Genomic DNA, 22,810 nt, shown 5'->3' with positions numbered 1-22,810 from the left:
ACGCATGGGCTTTCTAAAAGAGAAATCCATATTTTATATCATAAATCAGAAAATGAATGGCTGAGTTTGATTTTAAAAGGAAGATGTAAACCTCCAATGAAACATGCTGACCTGTTGTCAGCATTTAGTATGGTTCAAAACACACAAAAACTAGAGATTATCAAAACATGACACACCTTTATACTTGTGACAGAACAGAATTGTCTCTAACAAATCCCAAAATTAAAAGTGAAGGCAATGATGTAGCTCGTAAGTTGCATGTGATGAGCAATAATAACCTTACGTGAATAACAAACTAAAAGAGTGGATTACTGCTTGCAAAAAGAGAACTCTGTAATGGGAAACAACAGAACGGAATGGTCTCTAACAAATCCCAAAATCAAAAGTGAAGATGATGTAGCTGACATGTTGCATGTGATGAGCAATAAGAACCTTACATCAGTAACAAACTGCTTGCAACAACAGAACTTCATAACCAAAAAAGAGGGGGCCAGGGAAAGGGGGAAAATGTTTATATTCTTCTGTGCACATGAATTTTTCAATATGCAAAACACAATAAACCATAAATTTTATCTTATTCAAATTTTCAAGGCTATTTCCCCTCAACAGGCATAACTTTACGTAGCCTGTTATAAACTAGGGACAGATGCTCCTTGACAATGAATATTAGTGAACACAACACAAGCTTTGACGAAAACTCCATATATATTTCAACCATTAACTAATGTGGCACCTGCTACCTATGTTGCACCCTTGATTCAGCAGCATTTTGTGCAAGAGCTGTAAGAGGTTGGTGCACCCTTGATTCGGCAGCATTTTTCGCAAGAAGTGTAAGAGGTTGCCGCAATATGTCATTTCCCTTCATGTCACAAATGTTTTCTGTAGACTTTAACTGTGACTTCTGGTGACAGGAGACTTTAACCTGAAAATTAACCCAATTCGCAAGCTTCATCAAGCCCAACAAAATCAGATAAATTCTTCCAAAAATCACAATTTCATAAAATACATAAAATGTTATATTGATAACCAATCTAGGGACCTTGTGCAATCTATCTCAGAGGAATGCAGAACAATGGATCCATGAAGGATGGAACTAAACCAACGTTAGCTAACATGGCCACTAGAATTTACGCAGTGACATTCAAATATATTAAAAAAACCTGATAAACATTTTCAAATATACGATTTGGGAACAAAATATCAAATGGACCACAATTATGAATGTTTCTATAGTGGCTGTTCTGATCAAATATAATGGAAAAGTTATGGTTGGTCTGTCAATTGACAGAAAGGCTTGTAACCCATAAAATTAAAACACTCTGGAATTGAGCTATTTGAAAGAGAACAAGCATTGTTGCTTTTACTTTGAAGACTTGTATCTTAGCTCTTCTCCTACCTGAGTTGAAACTGTTGATTTTTCAAAATAAACCTCTGGTAATATGGTAAAGTGACCTTTCAGAAGAAACTGAAAGCTTCACACCTTTTAAATTATTTATAATCAATCTAGGGACCTGATAAAATCCATCTCAGAGGAATGGATCCATGGAAGATGGAACTAAACCTATGTTACGAGCAGCTAACATGGCCACTAGAACATATGCAGTGACAATCAAATATATCAAAAGCAGGCAAACCTTTGCAAATATAAGATTTGGGAACAAAACATATCCAAGGCAAATGATCAACGATTATGAATTATAGAGAACCATATTCTCAGTTCTCAAATTGGATAATCCTCACAGAGTTATAAGTTTAGCCAGAAATGGTACTGCTTTGCTTCATTTTGTTATATTGATAACCAATCCAGAGGCTTGGTAAAATCAATTTCTGAGGAATGAATCCGTGGAGGATGGAACTAAACCTATGTTAGGAGTGGCTAACTTGGCCCCTAGAACTTATGCAGTGACAATCAAATATATCAAACGCAGGCAAACCTTTGCAAATATATAATTTGGGAACAAAACATATCCAAGGCAAATGGTCAACGATTATGAATTATAGAAAACCATATTCTCAGTTCTCAAATTGGATAATCCTCAGAGTTATTAGTTTGGCCAGAAATGGTACTGCTTTGCTTCATTTTGTTATATTGATAACCAATCCAGAGACTTGATAAAATCCATTTCTGAGGAATGAATTCGTGGACGATGGAACTAAACCTATGTTAGGAGTGGCTAACATGGCCACTAGAACTTAAGCAGTGACAATCAAATATATCAAATGCTGGCAAAATCTTTTCAAATATAAGATTTGGGAACAAAATATATCTAAGGCAAATGGCCAACACTTCTGAATTATTGAGAACCATATTCTCAGTTCTCATTTTGGATAATCCTCAGAGTTATAAGTTTGGCCGGAAATGGTACTGCTTTAATTCATTTTGTTATATTGATAACCAACCTAGAGACTTGGTGCAATCCATTAAAGAGGAATTAATCCATGGAGGATGGAACTAAACCTATGTTAGGAGTGGCTAACATGGCCACTAGAAGTAATGCAGCGACATTCAAATATATCAAAAGCTGTCAAACATTTTCAAATATAAGATTTGGGAACAAAATATATCTAAGGCAAATGGTCCACAATTTCTACATTGGCTGTCATAAAATTTGGTGAAAGAACATTTCAGCCAAAAACGAGTCAAGGGATCTCTACTTGAATGGTTCATGAGGCACAATACTTGCTAAGGTTTTGCAAATGGGGTAGCAAGCTAAGTGGGCTTGATTGTGGGGAAAAACTCCACAGTTAAGCGCGCTTGAGCCAGAGGAGTTCTGGGATGGGTGACCTCCTGGGAAGTCCTGGTTACCGGGTGCAAGCCCCGGAAGTGATGATTGATGCTATGTGATTCGTTTTCCACATTTCACTAGTTTCAATCCCACTTCTTCACCCCTGTGAGCATCACCCGATGCAATGAGTGCTAAGTGAACTATTCAAAAATCATGAGAAATTAGTCAGTTACGACTACCTCTCATGGAAATGGTCATACGTGAATGATCTTACTTAACGCAGTTGAATCCCAAAATGATATCTAATATAATAATAATTTTGCATTCTTTTGGCCAGACCAAGATCAAATATAATGGAAAAGTTATTGCTGGTCTGTCAATAGCTGAGCACTGACAGCAAGGCTTGTAACCCATAACATTGAAACATTCTCTGGAATGAAGTTGTTTGAAAGTGAAGAATCGTTGTTGCTTTTTGTGAGGACCTGTGGCTCTTCTTCTAACAGAGGAAACTGTTGATTTGAAATTAAACCCTTTAGTAAAATGGTAAAAAGAAATTTTTCAGAAGGAAATCACAGCTCTTGTATTATGGGCAACCATATTCTCAGTTCTCAACTTGAGTAGTACTCAGAGTCATAAGTTTGGCCAGAAATGGTGCTTTACTTACTTTTGTTTGTAGAGGAGATATAACACATCCATCTGACCCCTGATATTTCCCACGTAGTAGTAGTCTTAGCTCCTTATTTTCCTCATCCAATAATTGCACCTGACACACCTTAAAAGCTGTTAACAAGCTAGTAATAGTGTCTGAAAGTGAATGTTTTCAAATTGTTGCCATTTACAATATGTGCAGAAAGTGAAGTTTTTTAAATTGTTGGAATTTCAAATATGTACAGAAATTGAAGTTTTTCAAATTGTCAACATTTCAAATAAGTGCAGAAAGTGAAGGTTTTTATATTGTTGGTATTTCAAATATGTACAGAATGTGCAGTTTTCAAATTGTTAGCATTTCAAATTTGTGCAGAAAGTAAGGTCTTCAAATTGCCGTCGGTTAAAATATCTGTAGAATCATTGCATCAGATCAGTTCTAAGCTTTTTTAAAAAAAAGAATTTCGAAGAGCTTTTCAAAATAGAATATTTTCATCTGTAGGAGAATTCATCACAGATATTTCCATCATTGTCGTCCACTCACCTCAATCTCTGCCTTCTCAAGATTGCTCTTGATACTGTTTTTCTCTTGCCTCAGGGACTGTACCTCTATGTTCAATAATTGAGCTTTCTTCTCAGACACCTCTAGCCTGACAAAAAAAAATGAAAAAATATGATAAGGTATAGGTCCCCAAGAAATTGATGCAACCTTCTACATGTGCCAGAGGAACTAGGGTGTTACCTAGTATTGAGTTTGGCCATGATGAGACAATAAAATATTAGGTCAGAAAGAATGATCAATAGAACCTAAATAACAAACCAACTTCTTCTCATGTTGACAGTAAAATTTGTTAACCAATTTTTTTGAGACAGAAATTCGAACTCCAAGTCTTTATTTTTGGCCAGACTTGAGAATATTTATCTCACTGATAAATAAAAGAATATACCTGATGCAAACAGACCTTACCCACCTTCCATGCAACTCTGATCCCATTTCCTTGACGAAAGCTTCAAGATTCGAATATATCCTGCCTATTGCTTCTTTCTTTTCTTGCTCTGTGGCTTTGCATAACCCTTTGGCAACAGCTGAGGATACAAGGGAATTAACAAGCATCCGGTCCCTCCAAGAGTCTTCTTTAGCATTTTGCTTAGAATTTAGGCATTCCTTTAACTGTTCCTCACTTCTCTGCAGCAATGAGCACTAAATACATTGAATCATACATACAAACATTAAATCATCTTTTTATTCATATGAAACTATTCTCAAGGGGAACTCATAGTAAAAAGTTATCGGCATCATTCTCTTAGACAGAAGCATGAAAATATAAAGACAGGTAGAAGTTAGAACAGACTAAACATTATTTTGAATTATAAAGATCAAGGCACAAAATAAAAAAGAACCACATATGGTTGACTATGATTGAAAATAAGTCTTAAGGTTCTATGATATCTGAAAGGATACAGGAGCATCTTCTCTAACCACATATCAAATGATAACGTTTAGTTTGTTCTAACAGTAATTCAAACATAATAATGATCAAGTTCATAGTTTGCATGCATCAAGGTGCTTCAATGAACAAGAGAAATTTGGTTGCTTGCTGTGTCAGTATTATTTGCATACTGTCCGGACACATGCTTCCGTGCTCCAATTCACTATTGCCAACACCCTCGTGTTGCCATTGAATAAAATTTGTGTGAACATGCAATACCAAAACAACTAATAACATGCAATGAATTTCTTGAGATCTAAAGTATCAAATGATAATGTTTAGTCTGTTCTAACAGTAATTCTAACGTAATAGTGATCAAGTTCATAGATTGCATGCATCAAGGTGCTTCAATGAACAAGAGAAATTTGGTTGCTTGCTGTATCAGTATCATTTGCTTCCTGTCTGGACACATGCTTCCGTGCTCCAATTCACTATTGCCAACATGCCCTAGCGTTGTCATTGAATAAAATTTGTGTGAACATGCAATACCAAAAAAACTAATAACAGACAATGAATTTCTTGAGATCTAATGTATATTTTCAAGAAAATAATCTATAAACCATATACGTCTTATAATGGATTGGAAAATTGAATAATTCTGCATTTGTAATGATATTTCTGGGGCCTTGAAAACTTGTAGTCCATACTAAACTGGAATAGATGAATTACAACTCACTGCTCAATTAACAAGGTAAAATGTTTATGAGACAACTGACGCAAAAATAGGCAAAAGCATGGAAACATGAAGACAGATAGAAGTTAAAAGTTAAAACAGACTAAACGTTATTTTCAAGCATAAGGATCTGAGTGATGATCAAGGCACAAAATGAAAAAGAATTGCATATAGCTCACTATGATATAAGGTTCTAACTTCTATGGTAGCTGAAAGAATACAGGAGCAGATTCTCTAACCACATATCGAAATATAGCATGTTGAATAAGGCAGGTATGACAGTAATTCTAACATACTAATCATCAAGTTCATAGATTGCATCAAGGTGCTTAAATAAACAAGAGAATTTTAATTTTTTACTGCATCTGTATTATTCGTATATTGTCTGGACACATGCTTCCTTGCTCTAAATCACTATTGCTAGCATGTCCTAGCTTGTCATTGAATAAAATTTGCATAAACATGCAATATGAAAACAACTAAACAGCGGCAAGGAAATTTTGGAATTTAATGTATATTTTCAAGACTAATCTAAAAATCATGTACATTTTGCAATGGATTTGAAAATTAAATAATTATGCATTTGTAATGATATATTCTGAAGCCTTCGAAAACTTGTATCCATACCAGGCTGGAAAAATTAATTTACGACTGACTGCTCAACTAAATGTTTATGAGACAACTGACTCAAGTCTCAAACATAGGCAGAGGCATAGAAACATGAAGACAGATAAAAGTTAGAACAGACTAAATTATTTTCAATAATAAAGATCTGAGAGATGATCAAGGCACAAACAAAAAGGACTGCATATGGTTGTCTATGATTGAAAATAACGCCCTATGGTAGCTGAAAGAATGCAGAAGCAGGTTCACAAACCACATATCACAAGATAATGTCTTGAATATGGTGGGTAGGGCATTAATTCTAACATAATAGTAATCAAGTTATAGATTGTATTAAGGTTCCTAAAAAACAAGGGAAATTTGGTTGCTTGCTGCTTCTGGAATCTGTACTACTTGCTTTTTGTCTGGATACACAGTCCCTTGCTCTAATTCACTATTGACAACATGCCCTAGGTTGTCATTGAATAACCAAACAACCAATCAGTGGCAATGAATTTCTGGAGACTTGATGTATATTTTCCAAACAATAATCTATAAACCATGTAGAATTTGAAGTGGATTTGAAAATTGAATAACCCTGTGTTTGTAATGATAGTTTCTGAAGCCTATGAAAACTTGTATCCATACTCAGTTGGAACAAACACATTATGACTGACTGCTCAAGCAACAAGCTAACATATTTATGAGACAACTGGCTTTGAAGCAACACCAAAACCAAATGTCCAAGGCAAATGTAAAAACCTTGACACAGAGAAAGACAACAAGATCCTTACTAGTTATAAGCTTGAAACAGGCTTCAATCTATAGTTTTACCAACAGTCTTTGAAGTTCAGCAAACTATCACAGCCCTAGTTCTTTTTTGATAACATGTTTCCAGTCAACATGAGCACACGAGCATGTGGACATGAGCAAGCAAGCAAGAAAGAAAACCTTTTCGCTAAGCTGCCACAACTGGAGGGTATCTATTCCACCAAATTCAGACATACGAAAAGCAACCCTTTCACTAACCTGCACCAAATTCACCTAGGACTTGCACCTAGCCCATAGTTGCAGGAAAATGCCCCCAAACTTCAGACAAACCACGCTCTAAGGAACAACACTATAGGAGCGCCCCTCAAAGTGCGGCCCCAAAAAATGGAACCATGCTCCGGCCTTGATTTGCACACTTCCTGGAAATTTGGAACTACCACACTCCATTGCATGCTTTCTGAGCACTCCCTAAGCAGTCCTTGGACCCTCGCTCGATGCTTCCTAGACATCCCTAATGGTAATGTTAAATTCTTAAATTAAAAGTTATCCTTTAACTTGAATTTTTAACCTTACCATTAATTGTTCCAAAGTGTTTGAGAGTGACTCCAACCCTCATTGGACTTCATACAGAGAAAATAAAATTTCATATCCCATTCAAAATTCAATAGACTTTAACAGTTTTTAGGATGTTAGGATCAATGGGATTGTGGAAATTCATTGGATTCTATCACGTATGAGGGCATGTGATTGGCATTTAATCAAAATCACCAATCCATGTACCCCATTGTTGGTGGTGTTGATTGTCAAACTCCTTTGTCATGGCCTTAGCAAAAAGGTACCCTTCACTCAAACCAAAATTATTGATCAGACATGTTAAGCTTGGATTAGGAAATCTGATCAAAATTGGGCAATGTCAACTAATGTCCCTAGAGAATCGAGATAGAGACAAAGGCTTAGACAATAGGGAAAAGAATGAAGGATGACACTAATGATGAAGATCCTGATATAAGCGATGGCGGAACATTTTTTGTCAACGAGTGGTGGAACATGCATGGCAAGCTACCCCGTAGAGCTACAACATTTGGCAATATGGGTGCTTTCACAATTGCTGAAATTTGAACACCTCTTATTTAGTTTGGCAACTAGCTCAATTTATTGTTTGGACCTTTTAGTTTTCAAATTCCAGTGCGTAAATGGCCTCTTTTGTAAACATAACTATTTGGTCATGTTACTGTTGATAGTTGCTAGATAACCTATTTCATTCCATAAGTAAATGGTCTACTTTCTATTATAGACTTAAAATTTGTATGTTTGTTTGTAATTGATAGAATTTAGATTCTAGATGGTTGATGTCAAATAATTAATCATTAATGTTCTATGGATGCCATTTCTATCTTGAGTACAAATATGCATGTTTTCATAGATTCTGCAATTAATTTGGCATTTTCGATGTTTCTTTTCACATACACACACACACACATGCTTATGGGATGCTTTCATTCCGAGGATTTTTGGAAAATGACACCCCTAACACTTTGCTTCTCAAAAACACTTTCGCTTCGTGCAACCTTGATCTAGCCCCAACCCTTTTCACAAGTACTAGTGTAAAACAAACACAAGTACATGCACAAATGTGTCCTAAGTCGGCCTTGAACTCTAGTGGGTGTTGAAAAATGTGTAACTAGGTTCGGTCTTCATAAGTATGAAATGTATTCTTGTAAATTATAAAATGAAAAGAAATTATTATTATTGGAGCATGGGTTTCATGCTCAAGTTCTTTTATTTTATAGGTCAAGCACCCATTGAGTGCTTCTAGGGTTTGTCCTAGGTTTAAGAGTCATTGTCATATATTGAAGACCCTATGGGCACATTGTATCTTGTAAAGAAAATTTTGTTTTGTCTTTAAAGTGTCAAAATACCTCCAAGATCAAGTCGGCCTAGAAGTTGTCAAGTTGGCTTACATGAAGAGCCACGTCTACCCTTGAAGAAACCTATATAGAGAGAGGAACTCGTCCTCCATTAGACACACTCACTCACACTCAATCTATTGGAAGAAGAGGACTAAGAAAGGACGAAGGAAGTCGAAGTGCTTGGGCTAGTTCTCTCTCTCCCACGTGAAAGTCAAAGCTAGGGTTTTTGCATTAGGGTTGTCTTTGGTTCGATCTTGGAAAAAAGAGAAAAAAAAGGAAGTCAAGCGAAGGTTACTTAGGGTGTCTCACTAGACCTAAGTCACAAGGGAAGGCAAGCAAAGGGAAGAGAAGGCCATACAAAGAATATCTAAGTCTTCTAGAGGAGCAACAGCAGTTGTAGCAGTTGTCAGAAGACAAAATTTCGGATCTGCAGTAGGAGGTCGAAGTTCTTGCAGCAAAACGCCGAGTTGATCTTGATCTTGGAAAGTATTTGTCTGAGTCATTAGACCATGGTATTCGTCAATTGAAGTATCAATATGAACATGATATTTAAGGGTTTTACCCTCAAGAGGAAGGGTTTTGGCCCTGGCTTGCAGCCTATATACTGTGTCACTATTCTTATCGTTTTGTAGTTGTTTGAAGTATATCACCCTATAATAATAAGGAACAAAGATACTAAGGAAAAAGGTAACACAAATAGTGATCAAGTTAAAGAGAATTAACATATTCGCCGCCCTACTGAATTCTCAACATGGTATCAGAGCTAAGGTCATCTAAGGGCATCATGAAGATCTCCTCTATAGTGAAGAAGCTCATCAAGAAGATTGTAAACCATCTCAAGAAAGGTATCAAGGAAGCATGGAGTTTCCTATTCTCTGCAAAGAAGGTACTAATCAGAGAAAAGGATGAAGGTCTCTTCTAGGCTCTCTCTGGCACATTACAAGATAAAGACATTTGGGTAATTGATAGTGGTGCATCAAGGCACATGACTGGCCACTCCAATCAATTGAAGACCTTATCAAAAGGAAAATCTGCTTATTCAGTGGAACTTGTAGATAACAAGAGTTATCCCGTGAAAGGTATTGGATCAACCTCCATAAAGTTGGAAGATGGAAGCAACATTCACCTCAACAACATTCTATTTGTCCCAGGTTTCACAAGAATTTACTTCCATTTCATTGATGGTAAGGTCGTTGTATGGAGTAAAGGCTCAAGTATATATCAAGCTAAAGTCATTGGCATTCAAGAAGGAAGATGTTATAGACTAATGTCTCCTGTGGCACAAGCCCTAGCTCACATTGAAATTGGTCCATGTGAACGTTGGCATAGAAGATTTGGTCATCTACATTTCAAAATCCTTCAAACTCTAAGTTCCATAGCAGATGGAATTCTGAATCTTAAGGAAGATCATGAAGGAGTTGATGTGCATTAGGAACAAATACCAAGAGACCATTTGGAAGCAGTGCTTCATAGTCAAAAGAAATCTTGGATCTCATTCACTCCAATGTATGTGGCCCTATGACTCCTAAATATTTTGGAGGTCCATCTATATTATGTAACATTCATCAATGATCATTCAAGAAAAACTTGGGTTTACTTAATGAAAACCAAGGACAAAGTATTTCCAAAATTTCAAGAGTTCAAAGCTGGAGTAGAAAACCTTACAGGAAAACGAATCGAGATACTAAGATCTGATAATTGAGGAGAATATACATCCAAAGAAATTATAGCATTTTGTATGAAGTTTCGAATTAAGAGGGAGCTAACAGTCCCATACAATCCCGAGCAAAATGGAGTTGCAGAATGGAAGAATAGATCCATTGAAGAAAGTCTAAAAGCAATGTACATGATCAAGATCTTCCTAAGTTCATGTAGGGAGAAGCCACGAAGACTGTTGTCTACATTCAGAATCGAAGTCCCCACAGATCTCTAGACAACAAAGCTCCAGAAGAAGTGTTCACTGGAAGGAAGCCATCTGTAGATCATCTCTAGATCTAGGGTGTCTTGTATATATCCACATACCCAAGGATAAAAGAAAGAAGTTGTAGCAGTTGCCGGAAGACAGAATTTCAGATCTGCAGTAGGAGGTCAAAGTTCTTGCAGCAGGAAGTCGAGTTGATCTTGATCTTGGAAGGTATTTGTCTGCATCATTAGATCACGGTATTCGTCAATTGAAGGATTAATAAGAAGAGGAGATTTAAGGGTTTTCCCCTCAAGAGGAGGGGTTTTGGTCCTGGCTTGCAACCTATATCCTGTGTCACTATTCTTATTGTTTTGGTAGTTGTTTGATGTATATCACCCTATAATACTAAGGAACAAAGATGCTAAGGAAAAAGGTAACACAAACAGTTATCAAGTTAAAGAGAATTAACATATTCACTGCCCTACTGAATTCTCAACATGGTATCAGAGCTAAGGTCATCTAAGGGCATCATGAAAATCTCCTCTACAATGAAGAAGTTCATCAAGAAGATTGCAAACCATCTCAAGAAAGGTATCAAGGAAGCATGGAGTTTCCTATTCTCTACAAAGAAGGTATCAATCAAAGAAAAGGATGAAGGTCTCTTCTCGGCTCTCTTTGGCACATTCCAAGATGAAGACATTTGGGTAATTGATAGTGGTGCATCAAGGCACATGACTGGCCACTCCAATCAATTGAAGACCTTATCAAAAGGAAAATTCACTTATTCAGTGGAACTTGGAGATAACAAGAGTTATCTCGTGAAAGGTATTGGATCAACCTCCATAAAGTTGGAAGATGGAAGCAACATTCACCTCAACAACATTATATTTGTCCCAGGTTTGCACAAGAATTTACTTTCCATTTCAAGTCTAGAAGAAAAGGGTGATAGAGTAGCTTTCATTGATGGTAAGGTCGTTGTATGGAGTAAAGACTCAAGTATAGATCAAGCTAAAGTCATTGGCATTCAAGAAGGAAGACTTTATAGACTAATGTCTCTTGTGGCCCAAGCCCTAGTTCACATTGAAATTAGTCCATGTGAACTCTGGCATAGAAGATTTGGTCATCTACATTTCAAAATCCTTCCAACTCTAAGTTCCATGGCAGATGGAATTTCGAATCTTAAGGAAGATCATGAAGGAGTTTGTAAGGGATGCGCATTAGGCAAAAATACCAAGAGACCATTTGGAAGTCGTGCTTCACGGTCAAAAGAAATCTTGGATCTCATTCACTCTGATGTATGTGGCCCTATGAATCCTAAATCTTTTGGAGGTCATTTATATTATGTAACATTCACCATTGATCATTCAAGAAAAACTTGGGTTTACTTAATGAAAACCAAGGACGAAGTATTTCCAAAATTTCATGAGTTCAATGCTGAAGTGGAAAACCTTACAGGAAAAAGAATCAAGATATTAAGATCTGATAATGGAGGAGAATATACTTTCGAAGCAATTATATCATTTTGTATGGAGTCTGGGATTAAGAGGGAGCTAATAGTCCCATACAATCCCGAGAAAAATGGAGTTGCAGAATGGAAGAATAGATCCATTGAAGAAAGTGTAAAAGCGATGTTACACGATCAAGATCTTCCTAAGTTCCTGCGGGGAGAAGCCACGAAGACCATTGTCTACATTCAAAATTGAAGTCCCGACAGATCTCTGGACAACAAAACTTCAGAAGAAGTGTTCACTAGAAAGAAGCCATCCATAGATCATCTTTGGACCTTTGGGAGTCCTGTATATACCCACATACCCAAGGATAAAAGAAAGAAGTTGTAGCAGTTGCCGGAAGACAGAATTTTGGATTTGCAGTAGGAGGTCGAAGTTCTTGCAGCAGGAGGCCGAGTTGACCTTGATCTTGGAGGGTATTTGTCTGAGTCATTAGATCATGGTATTTGTCTATTGAAGGATCAATAAGAAGAGGAGATTTAAGGGTTTTCCCCTCAAGCGGAGGGGTTTTGGCCCTGGCTTGCAACCTATAATGTCACTATTCTTATTGTTATGGTAGTTGTTTGATGTATATCACCCTATAATAATAAGGAACAAAGATTCTAAGGAAAAAGGTAACACAAACAGTTATCAAGTTAAAGAGAATCAACATATTCACTGCCTTACTGAATTCTCAACATGGTATTGGAGCTAAGGTTAAGGTCCTCTAAGGGCATCATGAAGATCTCCTCTACAGTGAAGAAGTTCATCAAGAAGATTACAAATCATTTCAATAAAGGTATCAAGGAAGCATGGAGTTTCCTATTCTTTACAAAGAAGGTATTAATCAAAGAAAAGGATGAAGGTCTCTTTTCTAGGCTCTCTCTGGCACATTCCAAGATAAAGACATTTGGGTAATTGATATTGGTGCATCAAGGCACATGACTGGACACTCCAATCAATTGAAGACCTTATCAAAATAAGCGGAACTTGGAGATAACAAGAGTTATCCCGTGAAAGGTATTGGATCAACATCCATAACGTTGGAAGATGGAAGCAACATTCACCTCAACAACATTCTATTTGTCCCAGGTTTGCACAAGAATTTACTTCCATTTCATTGATGGTAAGATTGTTGTATGGAGTAAAAAATCAAGTATAGATCAAGCTAAAGTCACTGGCATTCGAGAAGGAAGATGTTACAGACTAATGTCTCCTGTGGCACAAGCCCTAGTTCACATTGAAATTAGTCCATGTGAACTTTGGCATAGAAGATTTGGTCATCTACATTTCAAAATCCTTCCAACTCTAAGTTCCATAGCAGATGGAAATCTGAATCTTAAGGAAGATCATGAAGGAGTTTGTAAGGGATGTGCATTAGGCAAAAATACCAAGAGACCATTTGGAAGCAATGATTCACAGTCAAAAGAAATCTTGGATCTCATTCACTCCGATGTATGTGGCTCCATGACTCCTAAATCTTTTGGAGGTCCGTCTATATTATGTAACATTCATCAATGATCATTCAAGAAAAACTTGGGTTTACTTAATGAAAACCAAGGACAAAGTATTTCCAAAATTTCAAGAGTTCAACGCTGGAGTGGAAAACCTTACAGGAAAAAGAATCTAGATAGTAAGATTTGATAACCGAGGAGAATATACATCCAAAGATATTATAGCATTTTGTACAAAGTTTCGAATTAAGAGGGAGCTAATAGTCCCATACAATCCCAAGCAAAATGGAGTTGCAGAATAGAAGAATAGATCCATTGCAGAAAGTGTAAAGCAATGTACACGATCAAGATCTTCCTAAGTTCTTGTAGGGAGAAGCCACGAAGATCGTTGTCTACATTCAGAATCGAAGTCCCCACATATCTCTAGACAACAAAACTCCAGAAGAAGTGTTCACTGGAAAGAAGCCATCTGTAAATCATCTCTAGATCTTTGGGTGTCTTGTATATATCCACATACCCAAGGATAAAAGAAAGAAGTTGTAGCAGCTGGCAAAATACAGAATTTCGGATCTGCAATAGGAGGTCGAAGTTTTTGCAGCAAGAAGCTGAGTTGATCTCGATCTTGGAAGGTATTTGTCTGAGTCATCAGATCACGGTATTCGTCAATTGAAGGATCAATAAGAAGAGGAAATTTAAGGGTTTTCCCCTCAAGAGGAGGGGTTTTGGTCCTGGCTTGCAGCCTATATACTGTGTCACTATTCTTATTGTTTTGGTAGTTGTTTGATGTATATCACCCTATAATAATAAGGAACAAAGATGGTAAGGGAAAAGGTAACACAAACAGTTATCAAGTTAAAGAGAATTAACATATTCACTGCCCTACTAAATTCTCAACATGGTATTAGAGCTAAGGTCCTCTAAGGGCATCATGAAAATCTCCTCTAGAATGAAGAAGTTCATCAAGAAGATTGCAAACATCTCAAGAAAGGTATCAAGGAAGCATGGAGTTTCCTATTCTTTACAAAGAAGTTATCAATCGAAGAAAAGGATGAAGGTCTCTTCTAGGCTCTCTCTGGCACGTTTCAAGATAAAGACATTTGGGTAATTGATAGTGGTGCATCAAGGCACATGACTAGCCACTCCAATCAATTGAAGACCTTATCAAAAGGAAAATTCGCTTATTTAGTGGAACTTGGAGATAACAAGAGTTATCCCGTGAATGGTATTGGATCAACCTCCATAAAGTTGGAAGATGGAAACAACATTCACCTCAACAACATTATATTTGTCCCAGGTTTGCACAAGAATTTACTTTCCATTTCAAGTCTAGAAGAAAAGGGTGATACAGTTGTTTTCACTGATGGTAAGGTCATTGTATGGAGTAAAGACTCAAGTATAGATCAAGCTAAAGTCATTGGCATTCGAGAAGGAAGACTTTATAGACTAATGTCTCCTGTGGCCCAAGGCCTAGTTCACATTGAAATTAATCCATGTAATCTTTGGCATAGAAGATTTGATCATCTACATTTCAAAATCCTTCCCACTCTAAGTTCCATAGCGGATGGAATTTCGAATCTTAAGGAAGATCATGAAGGAGTTTGTAAGGGATGTGCATTAGGCAAAAATACCAAGAGACCATTTGGAAGCAGTGCTTCACGGTCAAAATAAATCTTGGATCTCATTCACTCCGATGTATGTGGCCCTATGACTCCTAAATCTCTTGGAGGTCATCTATATTATGTCACATTCATCGATGATCATTCAAGAAAAACCCGGGTTTACTTAATGAAAACCAAGGACGAAGTATTTCCAAAATTTCAAGAATTCAAAGCTGAAGTGGAAAACCTTATAGGAAAAAGAATCAAGATATTAAGATCTGATAATGGAGGAGAATATACATCCAAAGAAATTATGGCATTTTGTACGGGGTCTGGGATTAAGAGGGAGCTAATAGTCTCATACAATCCCGAGAAAAATGGAGTTGTAGAACGGAAGAATAGATCCATTGAAGAAAGTGTAAAAGCAATGTTACACGATCAAGATCTTCCTAAGTTCCTGTGGGGAGAAGCCACGAAGACCATTGTCTACATTCAAAATCGAAGTCCCCACAGATCTCTAGACAACAAAACTCTAGAAGAAGTGTTCACTGGAAAGAAGCCATATGTAGATCATCTTTGGATCTTTGGGTGTCCTGTATATATCCACATACCCAAGGATAAAAGAAAGAAGTTGGATCCTTCAGGAATGAAGGGAACATTTGTTGGGTATAGCAACTCATCAAAAGCTTATAGGATCTACATGAAAGATGGACATCACATAGAAGTCAGTTGTGATGTCATATTTGACGAAAGCATAGCTTTCAAGAAATCAAAGGAACTTTCCATAGACTCTGATGATGAAGAACTTCCCGTATTTGAAGAGGAAGTGGATAAGGGAGAAGAAGAATCACACCATGAAGAAGAAGGTCCTAGTGAGCCCGTTCAACCTGTGGTTATTCCTGAAACAAGAAAAATACCTAATTGGTTAAAATCTACTCTACTTGATGCAGAAGGTCATGAAGCAGTGAAAGGATCATTCAGAGAAAGCAAGAAACCCAAAAGATATTATGGGTATGTTGCATACATGACAAAACTAATAGAAGCAGAACCATCCACTTTTGAAGAGGTTGTAAACAATCAAGAATGGAAGGATGCCATGAATGAAGAATATCAATCTATAATGAAGAATGGAGTCTGGGAGATCGTACCTAGGCCCAAAGACAAATCTGTGGTTACTTCCAAGTGGATCTATAAGATCAAACATGCAGCAGATGGAAGTATAGATAAGTATAAAGCAAGATTTGTGGCTAGAGGCTTCTCTCAACTTGAAGGCATCGACTATGAAGAGACATTTGCTCCAACAGCAAGATATACAATGATTTGATCATTAGTCTCTCTGGCAACATCAATGGGATGGAACATCCACCAAATGGATGTCAAGGTTGTGTTTCTGAATGGCACAATAGATGAAGAAGTCTATATAGAACAACCCTTGGGATTCAAAGTTAAAGATAGGAAGGCATATGTTTGCAGATTGAAGAAAGAATTATATGGCCTCAAGCAAGCACCAAGGGCATGGTATGCTAGAATGGATGCATACCTACAAAGAATAGGCTTCACAAAAAGTTTTGTTGATCTGAACCTTTATATTAAGGTTGTAGATGGAGAACCTGTAATCATTCTTCTATATGTAGATGATCTTCTCTTGATGGGTGTAGAAGGTCGAATTGAAGAATGTAGGAAGCAACTAGCAGCAGAATTAGATATGAAGGATCTTGGGCTGATGCATTACTATTTGGGATTGGAAGTCTTGCAAGAATCTGATGAAGTCTATTTGGGTCAAGGAAAGTATGTGATCAAGATGCTGAAAAGGTTTGACATGATGGATTGCAAACCTATGACTACTCCGATGATCACAAACTTGAAGAGACTAAGGAGTTCTTAATCTAACCCTGTGGATCCTTCCAAGTATAGACAACTTATTGGCTCATTGATGTACTTGGTGAATACTCGACCTGACATATGCTTTGTAGTAAATGTTCTCAGTCAATTCCAAGTGGAGCTGAAGCATGATCATTGCGTAGCAACAAATCATATTCTAAGATATCTGCGAGGAACCATCCACTACTGCCTGAAGTATGAACAAGATATACTGATTGGATATACAGATTCCGAATGGGGAGGTATTGAACAAGATGGAAGAAGCACTATGGGAGGATGTTTCAGTTTAGGATCCTCCATGGTCTCATGGATGAGCAGAAAGCAAGACACAATTGCCTTGAGTAGTACTAAGGCTGAATATGTTGCAACATGTGAAGTAAGCAGAGAAGCAGTATGGTTGAGGAAGCTGCTATCCGACCTGTTTGAAGGACCGATGAACCCTAAAGTGATACTTTGTGATAACCCCAGTTGTATACGTTTGTCTGAGGATCCAATGTTTCATGGAAAGACAAAGCATATAACAACAAGTATCACTACATACAAGAGCTAGTGCAAAATGGTGTGTTGCGGCTACAATATATCTCCACTGATAAGCAAGTAGCTGATATACTGACAAAGTCACTTCCCAACAAGAAGCTTGCATACTTGAGAGACAAGCTTTGGTTGGTTGATGTATTGTCCCTAATTGAGAGGGAGAGATAGACACTGTGTTCTTGTCCTCACTTGAGAAGAAAGAATGGAGGATTGGGTAACCATCTGGCATTCAATACTATTTGATAATGAGGTAGAGCATTTAAAATAAGAGTAGTCGTGGACCGATATTCTTTGAGGATTAGCTACCCAAGATAAGAATCGTCCAGCGAAGGTCATACTCGTTGAACACCCGGGTGGAGTATGGTAGTCATGGACCAATATTCTTTGAGGATTAGCTACCCAAGATAAGAATAGTCTAGCAAAGGTCATACTCGTTGAACACCTAGGTGGAGTATGTACCTTGAGAGACAATGATTATGGTGTCTATAAGTCATTGGTCTCGCCATCATTGTTAGTCAAGGCCTTGCTATGTTACAATGCTAGATAAATATGATGCCAGACAGATGAGTTACCAATCCGACCTCTTTTTATGAGATCCCTTCAGATTGAGAATGACCATGTACCATGCTCAAGTTCTTTTATTTTATAGGTCAAGCACCCATTAAGTGCTTCTAGGGTTTGTCCTAGGTTTAAGAGTCATTGTCATATATTGAAGACCCTATGGGCACATTGTATCTTGTAAAGAAAAATTTGTTTTGTCTTTAAAGTGTCAAAATACCTCCAAGATCAAGTCACCGTAGAAGTTGTCAAGTCGGCCTAGATGAAGAGCCACGTCTACCATTGAAGAAGCCTATATAGAGAGAGGAACTCATCCTCCATTAGACACACTCACTCACACTCATTCTATGCGAAGAAGAGGACTAAGAAAGGTCGAAGAAGAAGGACAAAGAAGTTGAAGGAAGTCAAAGTGCTTGGGCTAGTTCTCTCTCTCCCACGTGAAAGTCGAAGCTAGGGTTTATGCACTGGAGTTGTCTTTGGTTCGATCTTGGAGAAAAGCGAAAAAAAGGAAGTCAAGCGAAGGTCACTTAGGGTGTCTCACTAGCTCTAACTCGCAAGGAAAGACAAGCGAAGGGAAGAGAAGACCATACGAAGAAGATCGAAGTCTTCTAGAGGAGTAGCAACAGTTGCCGGAAGACAGAATTTCAGATCTGCAGTAGGAGGTCAAAGTTCTTGCAACAGGAAGCCAAGTTGATCTTGATCTTGGAAGGTATTTGTCTGAGTCATTAGGTCATGGTATTCGGCAATTGAAGGATCAATAAGAATAGAAGAGATTTAAGGGTTTTTCCCTCAAGAGGGGGGGTTTTGGCCCTGGCTTACAGCCTATATACTGTGTCACTATAATAATAAGGAACAAAGCTACTAAGGAAAAAGGTAACACAAACTGTTATCAAGTTAAAGAGAATCAACATATTCACTGCCCTACTGAATTCCCAAAAGTGGGAGCTTTAATTCAACCCACTTTCACTAACCTGACACTTTGCTTCTCAAAAACACTTTCGCTTCGTGCAACCTTGATCTAGCCCCAACCATTTTCACAAGTACTAGTGTACAACAAACACAAGTACAAGCACAAATGTGTCCTAAGTCAGCCTTGAACTCTAGTGGGAGCTTTAACATCACCCCACTTTCATTAACCCGCAAGCCATTATTGACATATCCCTATTTTAACTATTGCTACATATCATTTGTTTCCAACTTGCTCAAATCACAATGCATGATCTCAAAATTCTTAACATATATATTTTTTATACGAATAATATGCATCCATCATGACAACCAAGGGGTGGTATAATAATATACAAATAACATATTGTTTGTATATTTATTAGGCAAGATGAGATAAGATAAATATGTTAATGTCTAACAAATGACCACAAAAAGTTAGTGAGTATATTAATCAAACACCTAATGCATGATGATTTTTATTCTAAATCCCCACAAGTAGGGTATTATAGAGCATATAGGGTATTAAGTAATGTATATAATAACATCACACAATAATTTACTTTCTGCATCTTCCCCACTTTGTATTGACACCCTTTTACTCAACAATCGCATTAACCTATGTTAGAGGTCTCTGTGGCATTGCTGGTCTAGATCCCATACCAGTGGTTAGACAAGATCACCTAATCCCTAATGGAGGGAAACCTCTTCTAGGAAACAATACCACGAATAATCCAAACCTTCCTCTAATTCCTCCAAATAGTCTTTATTCTAGGTTTTCTCCACTCGGCCTTAGATGTTAAGAGAGAGCTAGCTTTATCAAACCCTAATTCACTTTCACTATTTGTACTCAAGATTCTAAATCCATTCCCATTATACATCTTTCTCCCAGATCTTCTTTCCAGTTTCAAAATTTGGTCTCAGGCATTACCAATTAACTTGGATTAGCACTTTAATTTCGACATCTTGCTCATTTCGTATTGACACCTTTGTAATCGACAATCCCATTAACCTACTTCAGTGGTCATTTGTTGGAAATTAGTAAAATTATCTAATCTTATCTTATCTATCTACTGAGGATGGCATTTATTTCTACTTGGTCAAGCTAGTCAAATCCCACCTACACACCACAATGGGTGAGTATTAGAGAGAGACAACCATATTAAGAGTTGGGAGTAATAAAGATTGCAACAGTCACTTGATCCATAAGCCTACACAATGTGAGACCTGGAGACCACACTATTTAGAGGATTGGAACTGATTGAGATTGTTGTAGTCAATTGACTCATACACCTTGGCAGCTATCCAGTTGATGTGTAGATCGATATGCAAATTAGGATTGAGTTCCCATAGTGTAGGGGCCCGAACGAACCTAAGTGACCAAGAATGGGTTTGTGTTTCCTTCAGTGATATAAAGTGATATCAAGTGTAGTCTTTAGTTGGTGCAATGAAACCACAATGTGATGGGCGTAGCTAGGCACTCCAGCTACTACAAATTTTTGCTTAATAGTTTTGGGTTAAGTGGACTACATTAATTTTGCACCTTGCTAAAGATTGGGCTACATTCATTTCTACTTGCGTCAATCAACAATAGATTCCATGCACATGCCACAAATGGTGAGCATTGGAGACAACTCATATTGAGAAGCTTGGGACTAATTGAAATTGCAACAATCACTTGATATATAGATTTAGGGATGGACAAAGAGATAAAACTATTGAGAGGATTGGAGGTGACTGAGAATCGTGGTAATCATTATGCAAATTAGGATTGAGTTCCCATAGTGTAGGGGCCCGAACCTAAGTGACCAAGAATGGGTTTGTGTTTCCTTCAGTGATATAAAGTGATATCAAGTGTAGTCTTTAGTTGGTGCAATGAAACCACAATGTGATGGGCGTAACTAGGCACTCCAGCTACTACAAATTTTTGCTTAATAGTTTTGGGTTAAGTGGACTACATTAATTTTGCACCTTGCTAAAGATTGGGCTACATTCATTTCTACTTGCGTCAATCAACAATAGATTCCATGCACATGCCACAAATGGTGAGCATTGGAGACAACTCATATTGAGAAGCTTGGGACTAATTGAAATTGCAACAATCACTTGATATATAGATTTAGGGATGGACAAAGAGATAAAACTATTAAGAGGATTGGAGGTGACTGAGAATCGTGGTAATCATGTGATCTATACACCCTGGTCGCTCGTTGGATGTTGCATGAATCTATTGGCTAATTACAAGTCAGTCTCCATTCCTTTAGCCCTCAAGTGTTAGTATTTCCTTCATTGACCTCAAGTGTTTTTATCCTTTGGCCAATGCAATAAATCCAGGGCACAATTTGTGTAATTAGGGACTCTAGCTACTACAATCAAGTGGAACAACACAAGTTCAAGTGTAGTTGTGACTTCTCTAGCTTCAACATATTTTGACATCATCACTTGAGCTATACACCTGGGTGACTAGTCGGTTGTTGCATGAATATGTTTACCCCTCAAGTGTTAGTATTTCCTTCATTGATCTCAAGTGTTTTTAGCCTTTGGCCAATGCAATGAAGCTAGGGGACAATTTGTGTAGCTAGGCACTCTAACTACTACAATCAAGTGGAAGACACAAGTTCAAGTGTAGTTGCAACTTCTCTAACTTCAACATCTTTTGACATAAGTTTCATTGTATTTCTTGAGGACCTTTTTTTGTTGTGTGAGTTTGGAGAGAGGATGCAATTCTGGCACCAGGACTTAGGAGGAAAAGAGGCATCCCGGTCTATGACAGAGCTTCAGAACGGCAACCACCTACAGCTGACTGATGAACATGTCTTGCATGTTGGGTTGTCTATGGAGGAGCAGTTGGAGGCTCATGTCGAGCCCATGATGGAGGAGGATGTGCAGCCATCCTTTCCGCTAGGCATCGATGAGGGGCAGCATAGAGACCACACGTTGGATTTCCAGCACAGTTCACTTCAGAAGTGCATTGACAGGATCTACAGCATTAGTAGCCCACCCCTACGCATTGGATTGAGAGAGACGGAGCTACCTAGTCAGATCTCATGTGTTGACCTGGATAGCAGGATGAGACAATCAGAGTTGCACAAGGTGCAACATCCGCATGTCGGGGTTGTTCTATGTGCGGGAGTTTGTGCATTCGATCCCCCTCTGAGGGTTAGATGGTGAGAGATTCTGAGTTGGTACCTTGTGGAGTGGGCTATGTAGATGGTGGTGGACCTGGGTGTAGCTCAACAAGAGCTTCCAGGCATTGGGGATACCGGAAGTGCAGACTGGCATTGGATTCCAGGTGGGACTACCTATCATTTCCCAAGTAGGACGATTGGCTACAACCTGGATGGTACACTTGACCTAGCAATTGAGCGTGCACATTCACTAGGGGAGTCTCGGTCAGCACCAGTGGCCAACCAGTTTATGGACATGCTCCTTTGGTTGTCTTGGTATGACACCTATACACGAGATCACAGGGTGATCAGCATACTCTGGAAGGATTTTATCAGAGGAGGTGGCATTGGCAAGCCACCGAACAGTTCCTTGTTTAGAGTTGGGGACTCTTCACTTTTGTGTGGGGCACAAAGGATGCAGAGGAGCAGTGCAGTTGTAGCATCACTGCTGACACATAGGGAGAT

At 38.0% G+C, this 22,810-nt stretch overlaps 1 protein-coding gene across 4 annotated transcripts in view; it reads right to left on the bottom strand.

Moving 5' to 3' along the window:
• Window positions 1-22,810, bottom strand: part of LOC149238906 (uncharacterized) — a 38,865-nt gene that overhangs the window by 787 nt on the left and 15,268 nt on the right. The window contains exons 5-8 of one of the 4 annotated variants that reach the window (XM_089373222.1): window positions 4,319-4,557; window positions 3,916-4,021; window positions 3,391-3,489; window positions 741-922 (exon numbers count right to left, since the gene is read on the bottom strand). In XM_089373222.1, the coding sequence (XP_089229348.1) occupies window positions 741-922; window positions 3,391-3,489; window positions 3,916-4,021; window positions 4,319-4,557 (626 nt within the window). Of the gene's footprint in view, window positions 1-733; window positions 923-3,390; window positions 3,490-3,915; window positions 4,022-4,318; window positions 4,558-22,810 lie in introns of all 4 variants that reach the window. The other 3 variants (XM_089373224.1, XM_089373223.1, XM_089373225.1) reach the window with 3 other exon arrangements.

Source organism: Pinus tabuliformis, chromosome 8 (genome assembly GCF_031772625.1).
Source record: "Pinus tabuliformis cultivar Carrire ecotype Pingquan chromosome 8, CPIR1, whole genome shotgun sequence".
Classification (NCBI taxonomy): domain Eukaryota; kingdom Viridiplantae; phylum Streptophyta; class Pinopsida; order Pinales; family Pinaceae; genus Pinus; species Pinus tabuliformis.
This window is presented reverse-complemented; position numbering and strand designations above follow the sequence as displayed.